This window comes from Taudactylus pleione, unplaced genomic scaffold, assembly GCF_031769625.1.
Source record: "Taudactylus pleione unplaced genomic scaffold, aTauple2 ptg000270l, whole genome shotgun sequence".
In the NCBI taxonomy this organism is placed as follows: domain Eukaryota; kingdom Metazoa; phylum Chordata; class Amphibia; order Anura; family Myobatrachidae; genus Taudactylus; species Taudactylus pleione.
Genome location: NW_028284672.1, coordinates 7,958,185 through 7,978,452, shown reverse-complemented (window position 1 = coordinate 7,978,452; position 20,268 = coordinate 7,958,185). Strand labels below are relative to the sequence as shown.

General features: G+C 40.7%; 1 protein-coding gene across 2 annotated transcripts in view; it reads left to right on the top strand.

Annotated features, from left to right (window-relative positions):
- The first annotated feature begins 990 nt into the window (after positions 1 to 990).
- Positions 991 to 20,268, top strand: part of LOC148513766 (zona pellucida-like domain-containing protein 1) — a 28,315-nt gene continuing 9,037 nt past the window's right edge. For both annotated transcript variants that reach the window (XM_088481416.1, XM_088481415.1), the window contains exons 1-7: positions 991 to 1,008; positions 4,311 to 4,409; positions 7,387 to 7,613; positions 11,940 to 12,127; positions 14,067 to 14,139; positions 16,031 to 16,128; positions 20,124 to 20,210. In XM_088481416.1, the coding sequence (XP_088337542.1) occupies positions 996 to 1,008; positions 4,311 to 4,409; positions 7,387 to 7,613; positions 11,940 to 12,127; positions 14,067 to 14,139; positions 16,031 to 16,128; positions 20,124 to 20,210 (785 nt within the window). In that variant the 5' untranslated portion in view covers positions 991 to 995. The remainder of the gene's footprint in view (positions 1,009 to 4,310; positions 4,410 to 7,386; positions 7,614 to 11,939; positions 12,128 to 14,066; positions 14,140 to 16,030; positions 16,129 to 20,123; positions 20,211 to 20,268) is intronic.

The window sequence follows — 20,268 nt, the reverse complement described above, 5'->3', positions numbered from 1 at the left end:
TTTTTGCCTCTTTCTGAGACCTGATTTTTGGCGGGAAAAATCTGAGCTTGGCGGGAAAATCAGAACCGAACCTAGCCTGCAAAATAAAGATAAATTGTGAACTTTAAATGTGCTTTAAATGTCCAAACCCAACCAAATTCTATGTACACCCTGTATTTTGCCTTCACGACAATATAATTCCCATATTATGATGTTTATGTAATAGGGTGTGGTGTGGATTGACAGCACCGGTGGCGTCCTTGCGAATATGTCCCAGTTTTGTTTTTATAAAAATAGCAGGCCTAGTGCTACTGTGCTATAGACCTGAGAACACTACAGAGACCAACATTGACAAAGGTCTCTGCATTGACCTGAGTTAAAGTTGGATGTCTCAAAACCTGAGTAACATACAGTATAAACACAATAAGGTGTCTACTATTGCATTACCATTCCCTGGTACTTGATATATCACATTGCATTGTTTTTGGACTCTGATCCTTCCTCATTTCATTCTAAATATTAGATGGTAGCTTTCGTCATAAATACGTATATTTTTACATAAATATGTGCTGTAATTTTATTATGCTGTTTGTCTTATACACCTGGGGCATTGGTTAACATTCACAGTCTGCTTGATTCCAATTTTTGCTGTATACAGTTTCTTTAAATAGTAGTTTGTATGTTTTAAAATCTACACTGCATACAAACATAATGTACCTTTATTCACAAAGTACTTAGTGGACGAGGGAACTTCTTAAATCACATCACACTGCTCACAGCCATATTCCCAATAGACTAATATTACAGTCACTGATTCTTACAGAAAAACTGATATCTGTTTTTAAGTATTGTACATTCTGTTTGTAATGGGATTGCGATTGAGGTTGAAATACAAACCATCTGTGTGCCCTGTAGTTAGAATTTAATTCTCTTCCCTAAAAATATCACTTTCCCATCCTCTTAGTATAAATGACTATGTACAGTATAGGGAGGGCAGAAGAATCACAGCTACCAAGATGTCATCTGCTGGTAAGATTTAACTTGCATCCAAATATTACAGTTATAGAAGTATATTATATAATTATAAATAACATGGCTGGAAAAACACCTAAATTAATAATATAAAAGCTAAGAAGTTAATAAAACAGCAAGTTAATGAAAGCATATGCATGTACTATGTAACTATATATATATATATATATACACAGTATATGTATGTGCAAAAATAGTTATACGTTTATAATGTGTGTGTATGTATTTTTATTTGTTTATTTAAAAGTATTAACAGAAAATATGATTATACTGAATGGGAATTAGTTACAATCAAAGTGTCAATTTGTTGTAATCCATGGCATATTGCCTTTAATTCATTTATGTTAATTTAGTGAATGAATGCAATTTATTCTTGGATCTGATTGGTTGGGCTGCACATTTGTTCATAAAGCCAACTTTCCATACAAAATGCTGAACCATCACTGCACCCAAAGATATGCAATATGCAGGGAATATTTTAAATATTACAGATTTCCTGATGTAAAATCCCAAATTCATTACCCTTACACAGGTCTTTCATACCATGCATTTGAGTGCCTTGTGTTACTTCTTAAAACCCCCTCACTGCTTAATAAGCATGGCTAATATAAAAGCTGACAGTAATATTTGGCACTATGATACATAAGGTGACCTCACCAGTTGCAGTTTGGCATCGCTTGTCATTTAAACAAAATTATCCTGACATACAGTACCTTATTTTTTTTTTCTAATTATTATTTAATAATCACACTATTAATAATAGAATTGATATAGTAGGTTTAAATTTAAAATAAAATTAATATAAAATAATGCATAATGAACGTTTGGATAATTGATAAAGTAAAAGTATAATTGAACACTCGCAAACAGATACTGTATATGTATAAACCAGAATATTAGGGACGGATAAAAAACATAATAACTATTCACTAAACTAAAACGTGTAAACAGTATGTATTAAAATTTGAGCAATGGTTTCCAAAAAAAATAGGATGAATGTACATTAATAAATAAAACATAAGTGTTTCTTATTTTTATTATAGCGAGTGTTAAATTGACAAGTAATAGTGTAAACTGTAGTCCTTTCGCTTTTGAAGTTGCGGTGCCATCAGCTATAATCATACTTGCCTACTACCCCGGAACGGCCCGGGAGGCTCTCGAAAATCGGGTGGCTCTCCCAGCCACCTGAGAAAGAAGACAAGACTCCGGGCTAGCCACCTACCCCTGGAGCACCCTGCCCCACTCCACACCCACGCAGGAGGGGGTGATGATGCAATTTGCGCTGAATCGCATCATCGTGGCCCTGTTCCCTGCTTCAGAAATGCCGGTAATCTTGGCATTATGTAGCAGGGACAGGGCCACGAATATGCAATTGCGTGGTCACGTCCCCAAAGCAATATCAGTTCCCCCACCACGCTGCCCCCCCTCCACTATGCTGCCGGATTCCTATGTTTTTAGGTTTTATCGAATTTGAGTATTTATTTTATTTAAAAGGGTGGAAATAATATTGCACACATCTGAATACAGTTTGCTGTTTTTGTGCTCAGTATATTTTTATATTGCAGTATTCTATTTTAACCCCTAGGTGTCACAATTGTTATCAATGGAAAGCATAACAATTAAAACATTTAACCATTTACAGTTATTTCTTAACAGTTATATATATAATACACTCACATTCCACAGCGCTTTACACAGAACAGGGTTTCCCAACCACAGTCCTCAAGATACTCTAACAGTACATGTTTTCCATATTACTATCTGGTGTACATGTGTATTATAAATGGAATGATACAGTAGATTTTAAAAGATCCACATATTGTAGTAATTATTTCACTTGTGATTCTAGGCCTGATTCAGAGATGCAAATAATGTTGGACGCGGTGGAGGGACTTTTTTTTGCTACTGTGCATGTGCCAAAGCCACACTGCACCTACGCAGCAATTGGTTACCAACAATGGTTGTAGAGAGGATTTATTTGCAAAGTGAGTGACAGTCAGCATTTGGGCGAGGTAACCAGAGTGGCTAAAAATACACAGGTGTGTCAGGACCATTTCCTGGGCGTGCCCTAGTGAGTCTCTAGGAATTCATACAGAGCTGTAGAGGCGTCAGGGTTTTAGGCGAGACGCTCAGAGGTTCGATGTGCGACTGATGTTTCCGCTTTTATACATAGGACCTCATTCAGAGTCTCTCACAAGCGGCCGCTCGCTCGTACGCGGCCGATGTTAACAGACCAAGCATGCGTGCACTTCGTTGTGCGCATGTGCGTACGAGTCCACAGTCCATGTTGTCGATGGTGAGTTACAGCACGCCCCCTTTGGTGGGTGTGCTGGGGGCGTGGCTGCCAGACGGAGGCGTTCCCATGGGAACGCCTACCGTCTGGGTCCGGCCCCACTGACATCACTAGTGATGTCAGTGGGAGTGATTTTGGCGCTGATAGAGCCAAAATCACTCCAGGGCTTGCAGTCACCAAAACCCTACCGCAGGGTCTCGTCGCAAGCCCGATGGTCGCGATGGTCTTGACCATCGTGACCATCATCATGGACGCTCGCATAAGCTGTGGGTGGTAACCCACAGCTATGCCAGCGTCCAGGAGGACGCTCCAAAAAAAAAAAATGCTCTGATCCAGAGCGGGCGCTCGTTCAGAGCGTCCAGCTCTGAATCAGGCCCACAGTGTGAGCACTTCATTACAATATCCGGCCCCTTTTGCCAGCGAGCGATCGCATCTTACGAGAGACTCTGAATGAGGTCCATAATGCGGTGGATGTGAGACGTCAGAGTTGGGTGTCTCTGTACATAAAATGGTGGCTGAGATATTAGCATATTTTCACAAGTCCTCCACGTATGGGATTGCAGCACGGATTGCCATTTGCGTGCATCTCTGAATCAAGCCATCTATGAGGAGACCTGGAAAACATGCACTGTTAGGGGTTCCTGAGGACTGGGGTTGGGAAACCCTGACATACTGTAAAACATTTCAGTCATTCACATCATTCCCTGTCCCAGTGGAGCTTACCATCTATGTCCCTATCACATGGACACACATACACACAAGAGTTCATTTTTTTCTTGGCAGCCAATTAACCAAAAATCAGAGGAAACCCACTCAAACACAGGGAGAACTTAAAAGGTCCTACATCAACCATGAGCAGGAATTGAACGCATGACCTCAATGGTGTGAGGCAGTGATGCTGACCACTATGCTAACATATGCTGCCCACATATTATTATCTGTTATTTAAAATGTTTGATTAATGCACCATGTAGAAATGGTGGTTAGTTAATTGTTTGTCTTGCAGGTATAATGAAGACCTTTATTGCTGTTTTGCTTGGATTAGCTGCACAACAACATCTAGCAGAGACTTTAAACTGCTCATCTGTCTACAATAGATATCCAGGTTTGTGTATTTTGTGTTTTCTTTGCATAAAAAGCACACTGTACTTGCCTACTTAATTTACCTCACCTCTGAAAGTTTCCAGGAGTTCCTGGTGGGGAGATGGAGATGGCCATTGATGAGACGCTGCAAATTACATCATCATGGTCTTGCCACTCCCACACTGCACTATTCCTTGAACAGCGGCATCACAAAGAAGGGGTGGGGCCGTGATGAATCAATTTGCGGAGAATCCCGTCAGTACGCCCCCATATCACAGCTTTTCACTAGTGGGCAGGGTATTCTTCAAGGAGTATGTGTGGAATCATCAAAATGTGTGATTCTCTTGGACTTTCCAGGAGAGGAGGCAAGCGGGACACAAATCATACCTCCCTACTGTCCCAATTTTGGTGGGACAGTCTGGCTTTTCGGGCACTGTCCCAACGTCCCACCCACAAGCCGCAGTGTCCAGCAGTAAAAATGGAGGTTGAGAGGCTTCCTCTCACCTGCTGCTCTTCTTAGTCTATTCAGTGGAGATAGGGACAGGGGGCATGTCCAGCAGCTCCCGGAGCCCTGGGCATGGCCCCAGCATGATGAAAATGGAAGGACTGGCTTACGGACATGTTAGTTCTGTCTAAGCCACGCCCCCTACTGCAAGGCTGCGTCCCCTTTTCAGCCATGCGAGAAGATCCTGAGCTTCTCTTCCAAAAAATTTAATGGTATGCGCAGTCATTTTTTTTTTTCATTTTTCCTTCCAAATTGTTATTTTTAAAAAAAAAAAACTTTTTTTACTGGATCTGTAACAGAAAGCTCAATGGAAGCAGTGAGGGGTGGAGAGAGCACACTTTAGGGGAGTCATTGGCCCTCATTCAGAGCCACTCGCTAGCGGCAGTACGCTCGTTCCGAGCGATGTTCGCACATCTGCGCATGCGTACGGATCGTTATACGCATGCGCGAACCAGTCAGTGCGGCCGAAATTCATGTGCTCGCAAAATAGCGAATGCCTGATAATTTCAGTGACAGGATGAGGCGTATGTGGGTGGTAACAGGGGAAGGTGCTTGAAAACGGGGAGTGGAAATCAGAACGCAGGCGTGCTTAAAGGTCAAAACGGGCGTTTTTTGGGTGTGCATATTTAAAACAGCAGCGTCATTGACCACGTCACTGGGTTTTTTTTAAGCCAGAACTGTTCGCAAAATTGTGGTAGCAAAAACCAACCACAAGAATAGCGAGCAGTTCATACGCTGGTCGATGTACTCGATTAATCTAATAAATAGCGGACATGACTTATGGTGCGAGCGGCCAGGGGGCGTTTTTAACAAATAAACGAGCGTATGTTTTGCTCGCTCGTTCAGACTTAGAGGTGTGAACAGACTGCAATTTGCGAACGGATCATTTGAATAGCCACCCCTTGTTTTTGATCGAACGACCGCAAATAGCGAACGGCTCTGAATCAGGCCCATAGTCTGGTCCTCTGCTTTAAATTAGATGTAAAGCACTTCAAACACTCAAAAGTACTTCATGATATAAAGTACCAATTTCCCCTAACTTGCATGATTCATTTAAGCCATACTTACCTACTCTCCCGTAATCTCTGAGACACTCACAACTTTTTGTGTTTACCCCGGTGCCTGGAAGAGTGAGTGGGCCTCCTACACACTGCTCGCTTCCTAGTGAAGTGGGCAGGATGGGGAGAATAATACCAGTAATCACATCTGTGGTGAGGGGTGGGGCCAATATAATAGAATTGTGTCATTTTATCCTTGCCCACACATCACGGACCCGCGATTTGTGGCATTGTGCCATGGTGGGGGTGGGGCCTAATGTAGGGAAGAGCCTGGCCCCGTTCCATGGAGTGATCACCTGTATCCCCTCTATGGGCTTTTCCCGGAGAGGTGGAAAGAAAAATAGGCAAGTATGATTATAAGCCAAAAATAAGGCAATACCTTATAGGGGGAGATGTACTAAGCTCTGTAAAGTGATAAATTAGAAAGTGATAAACCACCAGCCACTCAGCTCCTAACTGTTATGTCATGTAACAGACTGTTTGAAAAATTACAGTTAGGAGCTGATTGGTTGGCAATTTATCACTCTTCAATTTATCACTTTCCAGAGCTTAGTACATCTGCTCCATAATCTTATAATATCAAAGTGGTGTTTCTAAATTTAAAGGATCTTTGATGTGACATTTACACTTTCACATATTTATTTCTTAAGAGAGAAAAGCAGCCAGGCACCCTGATGTGACCCGGGTAATAAAATCTAGGCGCTCAGGTGAAAATAAAAAAATTTTGAGCTGTGTATTAGTAAACTTCATACATAGGTTCCCGCATGTTGTTAGGGAAGATGTGGTGTGACACACACCTCAATGCTAAGGGCTCCATACATCAGGAGGCCGCTTCATCAATTCCCTGATTGTACCGGAATCACCGTCCGCCAGTCGGAATGCCAATCGGCGGCCATCAATGATCACCGATCCGTTGTGGAATCGGTGACATTTTTCATATTGAAAATCCCCAATTTGCTGATCCTTGGTCATATTTTAGTCATGACCATGTTAACAATCCCTGACCGATCATATTTTGGTTTGGGCTCAGCAAATCAGTGAAATCCAGCATGTTGGATTTCACTGATCCCCAGCTTCTGGGGATCGGGGAATTGGCCCAATACATTTGCAGATGTATGGGGGCCTTTAGAAACAGACAAATGAGTAGAGTAATGCTGGACAATTACAGACATTGAGGTACCTACTGAATGCGGAGGAAATCTAGACCCCGGTAAGCAATTATATAAGACATTTTCAGTTTTCATAACGCTTTAAAACAAATACAACATTATCTAAGAAAAAACTTTTATATATTTTTTTTAATTATGTATCCAATTATTAACAATAGATTATAATAGATGTAACTTCTAAAGGGTTTTTACAAACAATGTGTCACTTTATAGTAATTACAACAAATTAGCATTTTCAGGAATAATAGATATTCTTGTCTCCCCCAGCGGACAGTGATATCGTAGTAAACTGTGGCCCATCTGACATTAAACTGACCATCAATGCCTGCCCTGTTGAGTATGCAATGTTTGATCCTCTGACGTTGGCCCTCAATGGGAAACACAGCCTGAACAGTTGCGGGGGAATTCTGGACACTTCTTTTGACCCCCCCGTCGTACAGTTTGTATTTCCAATTAATGACACCACAGCAAATGCATGTGGAAATATCATTAGTGTAAGTATCTAAAGTTATAGCGTATTTCTAAATCAGTGAATAAAGTTATTATTTTTCTAAACATTATTTTACTGCTGTTGTCTGATAAGTACCTGATTAGCATATTGATATAAATAAATGACACATCAATAATTTATTTGAACAATTATGCCTTCAAAAATGACAATTAAATCAACTGGGATACAAAAAAATGTGACTTATCTGGTTAGAATAGCACCAGGCAGGGTGTGGGATATCTTAGGCAGCAAGTAAACAAAGTGAGCTTCCGGAGCGAGATAAATTCTCTCTCGGTCCGGGGCTTGCGCATGCGCAGTGCGGCCGCTGTGCTTGCGCAGGGGCTAAACATCGACCCGGTTACGAGCGCTCAGCGCTTGTGACCGGGTCTGAATGAGGACCTAAGTTCTTGAAGTTGATGAGTTGGAAGCAGGAAAAATAGGCAAGTGTGAGGACCTGAGCAACATTGACAAGGGCCAAATTGTGATGGCTAGACGACCAGAGCACCTCCAAAACAGCAGGTTTGTGGGGTGTTCCAGGTATGCAGTGGTTAGTACCTACCAAAAGTGGTCCAATGAAAATCAACCGGTGAACCGGTGATAGGGTCATGGGCGCCCAAGGCTCATTGATGTATGTGTGGAGCTTAGGTCTGATCCCACAGAAGAGATACTGTAGCACAAATTGCTGAAAAAGTTAATGCTGGCTATGATAGAAAGGTAAAAGGGGGCGGGCTGGGCTGCACATCCTAATTTAAGCATAATAAGAGGTGCTATCATGCTGAGACCTGTAGTACTATTCTATTATAGAATTACAGGTCTCAGCATGGTAGCACCTTTTATTATGTTTAAATTAGGATGTGCTGCCCAGCCCGCCCCCTTTCTCCCATGTATGTGTTTATTTAAGGTACACTTGAAGGTGTGAGACCCCTTCTCCTGGGCTAACACTCCTCCTACCTGCTCCAGGTGATTTGAATTAGTATTGGTCCTGTGCATTACAGTACACACATGTAATGGGCTCTATTATAGGTAAGGCCTTGATAAATTGAAATAATGTGTCAGTATTAGGGATGTTAGGGACCCACATGATGAGGTCGCCGTGATGTGGTAGGTGGGGAAACATCTTTGGCCAAACATGTACTATGAACCTCAATAGAAAACCATGTAAATTGATAGTTTATTATATATATTTTGACATTTAGTATTCTTAGTGCTTAGAGTGTGCATCTGCATTTCCCTCCTTATTTCTGCAATATGATAGAAAGGTGTCAGAACACACAGTGCATAGTAGCTAGCTGCATATGGAGCTGTGTAGCTGCAGACCAATCAGAGGGCCTACACTGACCCCTGTCCACTGCCGAAAGAGCTTACAATGTGAGCGTCAGAACTGGACCATGGAGCAATGCAAGAAGGTGGCCTGGTCTGGTGGATCACATTTTCTTTGACATTATGTGGGCGGATGGGTTGCAATGTTTACCTGGGGAAGAGATAGCACCAGGATGCACTATGGGCAGAAGGTAAGCCAGTGGAGGCAGGGTGATACTCTGGGCAATGTTCTGCTGGGAACCCATGGGTCCTAGCATTCATGTGGATGTTACTTTGACACGTACCACTTAACAAAACATTATTGGATGGAAACCAAGTACGCCCCTTCATGAAAAGTGTATTCTGATGGCAGTGGCCTCTTTCAGCAGTATAATGTGTCCTGCCACACTGCAAACATTGTTCAGGAATGGTTCTAGGAACTTGACAAAGAGTTCAAGGTGTTGACGGCCTCCAAATTCCCCAGACCTTCTAGAGCAATAGAGTAAGACACAGCGACTTTTTTGTCGCAAAGTGATTGATAGGAGCATTTGGGAGAGGTAGCAGGAGGTGGTGACAAAGAAAGCAGCCATGTTGCGACCACTTTGGGGACATGTCGCGTCCTGCGTCTGCAACTCCATATGCAAGAAATATGGCTTCTGCATCCCAATTCTGACTGCCATTATTTGGGACCATATGCTTACTCAGGACTGCAACCATGTTGCGTCTTTCTACACAGATGCTGCAACATTTTACGCAGATGCTAGGATTTGCAAAGTTGCAGGTGGGCATCTCAATACATCTCCCGGCGGCTGCGACATTTCTATAGTTTCGCATATCAGCTACGTACAAAGACGCAACAGCAATGGCAATAATGTGATCTATGAATAAGTGATCCAAGTGAAAATTCCGGCACTTCATATTGATAACAGCTAGAGGCAGGGCATTTGTGACAGCTAAAAGTCTTCAACGCATTTCATCTTAGCACCAGTGGTCAATATGACGTCATCATGGACAGAAACTGGTTCCATTTGGAGGAAATTGGTTTTCCTTATCTACCCTTATCTTAATTTTATAGTAAAATAAATTTTCACATATTATAACTTGCCAGAATTATCTCAACAAAAAGATTGAAAGTCCTGGCTGTCCTCCTACCCCTCTGGCCACTCCTTCACTGTCTCCACTCATGACTCTTCTTCCACCGCATTTCTACTAGCAGTAGGTCCCCCCCAAGGTTCTGTTGTTGGACCTCTCATATTCTCCCTCTGTACGTCCTCTTTAGTGAGTAATCAGCTCTTTCGGCCTCCAATATCATCTCTATGCTCTGGATACTCAGATTCACCTTTCCTCCCCTGACCTCTTTCCCTCTCTCCTCACTCATATCTCTAACTGTCTCTCTGCAATCTCTTCCTGGATGTCCAAGCACTTTCTTAAATGTAATATGTCTAAGACTGAAGTGATCATGTTCCCACCCTCCAGCATAAATCTCATTTCCCACAATTTTATGTCTATTGATGGCACAACCAGCTCCTCTAGCCCTCAAGTGCACTGTCTTGGAGTTATCCTGGACTCCTCCCTCTCCTTCAAACCACACATTCAGCACCTTTCGCAGTCCTGTCATTTCCATCTTCCAAGATCAGACCCTTTCTCACCCAGGATGCTACTAAAACTCTTATCCACTCACTGGTCATCTCCAGATTGGACTATCTGGCCTCCCTGACTCCCGCCTCTGTCCACTCCAATCTGTCCTCAATGCTGCTGCCCGGATCATCTTCCTCTTCAAATGTGCTATGGGCCTCATTTACTAACAAGTTTTATCACCAAAATGAGTGATAAATTTCACTGTGTATGATAATGGTGCTCCAGCCAATCAGCTCTCAACTGTCAACTGTAAGAAAAATGACAGTTGTGAGCTGATTGCCTGGAGCACCATTTATCATACAGAGTGAAATGTATCACTCATTTTGGTTATAAAACTTGTTAGTAAATGAGGGCTTATATCTGCCTCCCTTCTCCTGCAAGCCCTACATTGGATCCCTTTCATTTTCAGGACCCAAATCAAACTTCTCACACTCACTTACAAAGCTCTCACCCATTCTTTTCAAAGTTATATCTCTGATCTTATCTCCCTTCACACTTTTGTCCGCCCTCTTTGCTCTGCTAATGAATGCCGTCTCCACTAGGAACTGATTAATTCCTCCCAAGACCGCCAAGATTTTGCAAGTGCTGCTCCCTACCTCTGGAATTCTCTACCTCTCTCTGTCAGACTCTCCACCTCTCTGCAAAAGTTGAAACAGTTCCGAAAACCTACTTCTTCATCAAAGCCTTCCATCTCTCATCCTAACACTCTGTCCCATGCTCACTGTTTACCCCATCTATGTCACCCTTGTCTGTCTGCCCCTACTCTTTAGAAAAGGGGTGGGGAACCTTTATTCTGCCGAGGGCCATTTTGATATATATATATATATATATATATAACATTATGCGCAGGCCCGGTGCAGGCCATGCCCCTCCACGTGACATCACACGGTGGTGGGTCCACAATTACCGGTGATTACAGCAAAGCTGTAAGGGCAGCAGTGTAACCGTCAAGCACTGCTGCATAGATTCTGACTGCAGGGTGCCATTCTAGGCACCCTGCTAGATAGACAGATTAGGGTAGCAGAAAAAATCTCCAGGGACCAGACCAAATAATTCCAAGGGCCTTAAACGGCCCCCGGGCAGGAGGTTCCCCATCCCTGCTATAGAATGTAAGCTCTCATGAATAGGGCCGTCTTCCCCATGTGCTTTCCCTTACTGTTACTAACGGCACCTAACCCTTAACTTCTGCCATGTGCTACTTATTTGGGGGTTATGACCGCTGTTGCAGCGATGTTTATATTCTATGTACTTCTCCTGCATTGTCTTGTACTGTAAGTCACTGTTCTCTCATTCTGCTCAATTGTTAATGTACTTTGTTAGGCGCTGCGGGATCCTTGTGACGTCATATAAATAAAGGATAATAATAAAGTATTATCCAATTATTGTTTTACAGATTGTGGATAATATAGGAACTGGAATCTTCCAGTCTTTTTCAAAAGTACAAACAGTAATCATCTCGGGTTTTGTAGACACGCCACAGATCTCCGAGTCCTTCCTCATCAGCTACAGCACTAACTTAAACTACAATTTCTCCTGTTATTACCCGCTACAGTACCTGCTTAACAACACTGAACTTTTGACGTGAGTATGTCAAGTATTTCAGCCACAACAAAATAAATAAAAATATGTATATATGACTTTATTATTAAGATTGAAAACATTTTTTTCTTTATTTTAATTTTTATATATACTGCCATTCATAATAACTAAATCTTTTTTGAATTGCAGGCAAAACTCTAGAACCATTTATTTCTCTATTCCAATATGAACGTCTACAGCTGTAAATTGAACATTACATACTGTAGCTGCATATGATATTGTTAGTTTTGAAGATTTGCAGAAATGTACAGTGTTCTGGGCTTTGTTTATATTAAATAGGCTGGAAAAGGAATTATAAAATATACATTATGATCCACTGTTAAAGTGGTATAAAATGAGTACAATATTCTGTAAAACTGTTTTAAAGGTTGAAATTATTTGTTTGGTGTCTCCACAAAATGTTGGTTTTAATGATGGATGACAAAATAAATTTTAACAATGTCCCGTTCCCAGAGTCGTAACTAGACTTTTTGGTGCCCTGTGCCAGAAAGAGCATTGGCGCCCCCCTCATTTTTCAAATGGACATAATGCACCCAAAAAAGGGCCATAGCTTCATGGGAAAGGGCCAGGGAAGAGATAGGAGAGGCCAGGAGATGCTGGGGATGAAATAAGAGGAAACTACAAGCAAGAATGATAATAAACAGAAATTTGACAGGCCCAAACAGCACCCCCTGACCTGTGGTGCCCTGTGCGATGGCACCGGCCGCACTACCCTAGCTACGGCCCTGCCCGTTCCTCTAGCTGGAGCTGGGAGGGTGCTACATGCAGCACTGTTACAGAATCAGAGCATCAACTTTAAATGGCTGTGGAGGGGGTGGGGGGAATGCAGCCTGTTTTTCTGGGGCTCTAGATCACAGGTTCTCAAACTCGGTCCTCAGGACCCCAAACAGTGCATGTTTTCCAGGTCTCCTCACCAAGAGCTGCACCGGACGCGAGTAAAAGGGGGCATGGCCTAATCACGGGAGGCATGGCCACCCCCCTTAGGTTTAAAAAAAAAGAAGGGGGGCGCTGTGAGCCCCCTCAGCCTAGCGCATAACCAGTGGCATAGGAGACTTCTGTGGCTGCTTCTTAGTAGCCACGAGCAGTCTCCCAGGGCAGCCCAGCACAGAGCAGCTTGTGCTGTGCTGCTGTCATGTAAGGGGGGGGGAGCGGTGCCGGGCCCCTCCAGCAACCACGGGCCCGGGTACTTAGTACTCGCTCCCCCCCCCTCTCGGCGCCCCTGCTCCTCACAGAATCACAAGTGAGATATTAGCTCCACCTGTGGATGTTTTAAAATGTGTCAGTGAGTAATGAATACACCTGTGCACCTGCTGAGTGACCTGTGTGGGGTCCTGAGGACCAAGTTTGAGAACCTCTGCTCTAAATTATTAGAGGGGCATGGTAGTGATCTTTTATGTAAGTGGTACTGCAGCATTAATATGTTGTTAATGTTAAATTGAAAAAGTGATTGTAATACCAGTTGTTGGTGAAGGGAGGCTGTGGAGACAGGACTCAGCGGACCAATCAAGGGGACAGGCCTTTATTATTTGTGCAAGCACTGTCACTGAATGAAGAATCCACCTCTGATATATGTCTGATAAGGGTACACACTCTAACAATGTCAATTTAGGGACAGTACTAGTAGACGTTTTAAAATTGCTGCCCCTAGACATGTCACTGTTCTAACAGCATTGTTTTATAATTGCCGGGTGCTGGCATAACCTGAACTATGATTGGAGATTGATCATGGTCAGTCGTCCTGCAGTGATCTATATATGTGAATGAGGGTTCTCCAAATGAGGAGCAGTAGGATCTACAGCTATAATATATAGTGCTTAAAGTTGCTTGTCAAGGAAACGCACAGTGGAGTCCACCCTTACAAGGAAAACACCATTATTATATTTAAAATTTATTAACTGATAATATAATTGTTTTTCTCCAGATCTTCAGCAAATGTTGCTGTCAACACAAACAACGGTAGTTTCATCAGTACCTTGAGTATGCAATTATTTACCGTAAGTAACATAGCATTCTAAATGGTAGTAGTACAAATACGGGTACTTGTGTACTTTGCGGACTCATTGCAGAGAGAACACTCATTATTATTATCAATCATGGTAAAGTCTAGATCCCCTGCACGGAGAGGACCCTGACTTCAGCAGCTGGTGTCCAGCGTCATCCCCTACCATCCAAGTTGGCATAGAGGGGGAATATAGGGGGAAGCGTGGTGAGCGCAGCGAGTCTGCGAGGGGACAACTTTCTTCTTTAGGTGGGGACAACTTTCGGTACTTGTGTACGTAAAGTACACAAGTACCATTTAAAACATTCATTGGGATATCTTTGCAATGAGTCTGTAAAGTGCACAACTACCATTTAACACATTCATTGGGTTCTCTCTGCAATGAGTCTGTAAAGTACACAAGTACCCAAATACGAAATGATTCGTATCCCCGGCGACAGGCAGAATCACCAAATTTGCAGCTGCTTCAATCAAGTGAATCAGCGGTACACAAAATTTTTGGGTCCTAGGGCCACAAGCGGAAATAGTACTTATTTACAGGGATCAAAATAAAACTGAACTTGCCTAAACATGTAAAGTACGTCGAATTTACTAGTGGAAAAGAGAAAATCAATTGCAGTTATGCAATACCTCTCATTATTGTTAAAAAGTCCCCATGAGGTCAGAAGTACCGTACCATCAGTGGGGTGTGGCCATCATATGTAGTGGGTGTGGTCCTGTCCCATAGGAAGGAAGACATGCCCCCATCCTGTATCACATTTAGCTTGCATCATACCTCTAGTAACATATTTAGCTGGGTTTACACCTAGGCAATTATTGGGCCCGATAATTTCATATGTGTGTATACAGGAGTGTTAGCCGATAAACAGCTTCTAACTCTCCTACAACGGTCGGATCAGGAGGTCGAGATTTTTAGTCCTGCTAAAAATTTGTGATGTACGACCTGATAATCCCCTTGAAGAAAGCACACACTGAGCTAGAAATAGCTCAGTGTTTAATCGGTGCACACTGGTCTGACAATTGGAGCGTTTATTGGATCTGCAGAGTGATCTGCACAGTGTGCACCCAGCTTTACTCTCCCCCTCATCTTGTAATAACATCCCTCATAGCAACAAAACTCCCACCCCCTCCCCTTAGCAACACACAATCCCCCCCCATACCAGAACATCCACTCCACTGTAGCAACACCCTATAGCTACACATAGCAGGTTTTAATGCTGCTGCCCCATGGAGGCTAGCAAGTGTTACATTTATCTTTATTGAAGCAAACAGTCCCATAACAATTTAGGTATATAAGAAATAACCTGTGAATGATAAACAAAGGCAGTGCACTGTGCTGGAGATTCATAGCTGGGCCCATGGTACCAGGTATTATCAATGCACCTACATATATTATGAGATAAAGACTCATATACAATTGTTTGTTTAGAAAAAATAAATTACTTTGATTAGTGATACCCTGAATCCAAACTTCTGGTCTTGATATTACTGAATCCAAATAGTTTTATCAGCATATCTCAGCAGAATATTTAGCATTCGGCTGCCCAATTCATATAGCAGTGTGTGACCAGCATAGCATATTTTAAAGTAGGCATCTGTAATAAACTACAGTGCACATGGCTGATGCGTCCAGTGGAGGTGGCCGGTTTTGGAGATGAACCATTTGTGTGTAATCGGTCTACTTTTAAATATGCATAATGAGTTATTTTAAATTATTATGTTTATTCTCCACTTTGCTAAGTGGAACAGACCTATCTACAGATCCATGTTTTTTGTCTGTGTGAACACTTTATGTCAGGAAATATACAATTGCAATAACAAACCCTTAGTAGTATCACATTGCAATTGCATATACATTTACATATTCATTAACTGTTTTCTTAAAGGATGCAAACTTATCGGTACCACTGAATTTTAACGGAAGCGCTCTTCAGCTGAAAAAGAATGTGTATGTACAGGTGGCAGCCACCAACCTCACTGCCAAGTAAGATCCTTATTAATCATTCTGATCAAATATATTGCAAAGTGTTAACCTATATTAAAAATGTAGACAACATAGTACAATGTTATTTTTATTAGAAAATTTCATGTACTGTACATTTATACATAAGAGTATATACATATATTACACACTTATTAATAATTAATTTCAATCTGTGTGTTAATCACATTAATTTAATTTCTTTATTCCATAGTAAAAATAATAATAAATTACAATTATGTCTATCTATCTATCTATCTATCTATCTATCTATCTATCTATCTCATATCTATCTATCTATCTATCTATCTATCTCATATCTATCTATCTATCTATCTATCTATCTAACTATCTCATATCTATCTATCTATCTATCTATCTATCTATCTAACTATCTATCTATCTATCTAACTATCTCATATCTATCTATCTATCTATCTATCTATCTATCTATCTCATATTTATCTATCTATCTATCTATCTATCTATCTCATATCTATCTATCTATCTATCTCATATCTATCTATCTATCTATCTATCTATCTATCTATCTCATATCTATCTATCTAGCTATCTATCTCATATCTCGCTCTCTATCTCATATCTATCTATCTATCTATCTATCTATCTAACTATCAATCTATCTATCTATCTATCTATCTCATATCTATCTATCTATATATCTATCTATCTCATATCTATCTATCTATCTATCTATCTACCTATCTATCTATCTATCTATCTATCTATCTATCTATCTATCTATCTATCTATCTATATCTATCTATCTATCTCATATCTATCTATCTCATATCTCGCTATCTATCTATCTATCTATCTATCTATCTATCTATCTATCTATCTATCTATCTATCTATCTAACTATCTCATATCTATCTATCTATCTATCTCATATCTATCTATCTATCTATCTATCTATCTAACTATCTCATATCTATCTATCTATCTATCTATCTATCTATATCTATCTATCTATCTATCTATATCTATCTATCTATCTATCTATCTATCTATCTATCTAACTATCTCATATCTATCTATTTATCTATCTATCTATCTATCTATCCATCTATCTATATATGTCATATCTATCTATCTATCTATCTATCTATCTATCTATCTATCTATCTATCTATCTATCTATCTATCTATTACAGTATTTTTTATTTTAAATATTTAAAGACTATTATTATTATTCTTGGATCCACACAACATACAGATAAACCTTAAATTAACAATTAAACCTCCATTATTCCTAATATACAAGTAGCCCAATGTTAAAAATACTTTTTGTAACATTTAAAGATGTATACTGTATATACCGTAGAATATCCCCTACCAGTGATTATGCTACTAAAGTCTAACTTTGTTATTCTTATTTTATCTAAACGTCCTAGTTTGTATCTACTGTGTGTACACCCAAATACTGTATACTATTTAATTATTTCAATATTTGCTAGTGATAGCCATGCCATATAGCCAATGTCACATAGTAAGGTATGTCCATTATATCATTTACCTGCTTGCAGTTTTAACTAGTGATGTTGGATGCAAACTATGGGAGTTCAAGCAGCTGTTAGATAGACTCTATGAGCTCCATGTTAGGCTCATTTGCACCTGAATGTACTATACACAGGAATAGACTCATGCAATAACGCACATTTATGTCCATGTGCTCATCTCAAGATAAATCTAGCTGTAAAACAATATAAAATGTACTGAAATAAAAATGTTAGTACACACTAAATTTACATAAAAATTTAATAGATGGCTGCAACTTCATGTAATGTAGCCACAATGTTAATGATGATCCATTGGATGGGTCAATACTTATAATAAGCCGATCAAAACGTTTTTTTTTGTGACTTTTAAGTCATCTGTCGCTCATACTGGTGGCCTACCATGTGGACTGATGTTAAAGATTAAGGGCTTACGAAGCAGCAGTTTACAGCGGGTTGCATGTAAAAATTTAAAAGTGCTATACACTGACTGTTTAAAATTTGAAAAAATAAATAAAAAAAATGTAAAAAATTTAAATTAAATTAAAATTTTCACTTGCAACCCACTGGGAAGCAGCAGTCATACAAGAGCTGCTGCTTTGTAAATAAACACCTATGTCTTCAAAGTTTCTAGAAAATATCCTTTAGGTCCTTTACTTACAACTACCCATTCATGAACATCCCTGGACTAATCTCTCAATGGACTTCATACCACATGAATTGATACCTTTTGAAGGGACTTATTTCAATTCATAAATTGGCATCATGCTTTACTAAGGACATTTTTTGGTTACATGGATTTCCAATCTAGATAATTTCAGATGGAGGGGTACAATTTGCTTAGAAGTTCTTCTTTGTGTTTGGAATCTGTTCATGAAATACCGCCTGAATTCTTTAATAGGGATACATTCTTTGCAGACCACATTAGGAAAGCTGTGCTCAAACTAATCCATGCCTTAGAGTACCAAGTGTAAAGTAGGCTCCTCAGTATTTTGGGCCATTCAGGATTTCACAAATGATCCATTCTGTGAATTATCTGTTGGACCTTCCTCCATCATCATAAATCCCACATGTTTCATGTTTCCATGCTTAAACCTCTGATAATCAATAGGTTTCCTTCTGTTAAGTCCTTTTCTTCTGTCAGTGTCCATCAGCAGGAAGAGTATGAAATAAAACAGATCTTATGTTCACGGAATTCTAAAGGTGCCTTGAAATGTCTGATTGACTGCAAGAGATCTGGTCTAGAGGAGAGATGCTGGGTGAAGGCTACGGGTGATCATGCTCCACCTCTCTGTTATATCTGTTTCGCCAGAAATTTCCTCACAAACTTTTTAAGAGGTGTTAAGAGCCCACATTATAGAGGAGGGGTTACTGTTATGGAACGCCAGAACCCAGCAAGTGTTCACAAGATCTCACGCTGCTGTCTGGGTCCCTTTATGCTGCCAGTTCTCTGTGCTCCCCTCCTAATGTTGGTTGTAGTCTCCTCTCCACAGCTGACATCCTGCTCATTGTCATAGGGGCATAACATACTTGTGGTCATGAACGGTGATGTTATCATAGCACAAAAACCATAACTCCTATTTCAGACTGCTTCTGGCACTAGTAAGGTGCCAGAGTATTGGGCGTCACACCCCTAGTTTCCATCATTCCAGATCTATGTTGTTGGTTGCAGTCTATGTCCTGGCTAGTTTCTGACACCCCTGATGTCCTGGCTAGTTTCTGACACCCCTTCTGCATTTTCCCTTTGGCTTTTCTGCTCCATACATTTTTAACCTTGAGAGGTGTCCTGACTTTCCTGCTTTTTATCCCTTTGGCTTTGATGTTCCTGTACTGTTCCCGGCTTGCTGACTGCCCTTATACTATCATACTCAGAACTGACTCAAGAGGCTGCAATCTGCACATAAGAGACCATACTGTACTTCCTTGCAGGGGCCCATGAAGAAAACTACAAGCTCATTAGACTCAATAACCCTGTTTTTGGTTGTGTCAATTCTAGCTGATAGTGGATACACTAGACCTTGAAACATAACCTACATACTGTATCTGACAATATTGCGCTATTGCGATAAGAAGGCTGTATTGTAATGGAAAATGACTGCGTGTGCTCCAGTGCAATGTGTGGGTTTGCAGAATGCACATGATGATGACAGTCATTGGCCAACATGGTTCTACATCATGCCAGATCAAAGCTAGTCAGATTTCAATTCATTCAATTCCACTCAATTGTTTTGAAAAAGGCCAAACACTATACAATCTTTGATCAAAATTGGGTGATTTGACCAACTAAAATATTATCATGTCAGGAAACCTATGGGAAAATATCTTATTACCGGGGTCATCCCTCTATTTGATGCATTGCTCTGGGATATGTAACATCATTCATAAATGCTTCCGAATATAAACAAATAGCAATAACACAGGATATAACATTAAGAATCAACTGTTTAATAAATTACTTTAATTCCTTTCTATCTTTAGTTTCAATGTTCTCCTGGATGAGTGTTTCGCTACTCCATCACCACTGATGACAACTACCGCTAGTGACAAGTTTAGCCTTCTGACTGGGTATGCCTCACCAGAAAATCTTACTAAAAAAATGGCTTCATTCTTTTAGATTGACCTG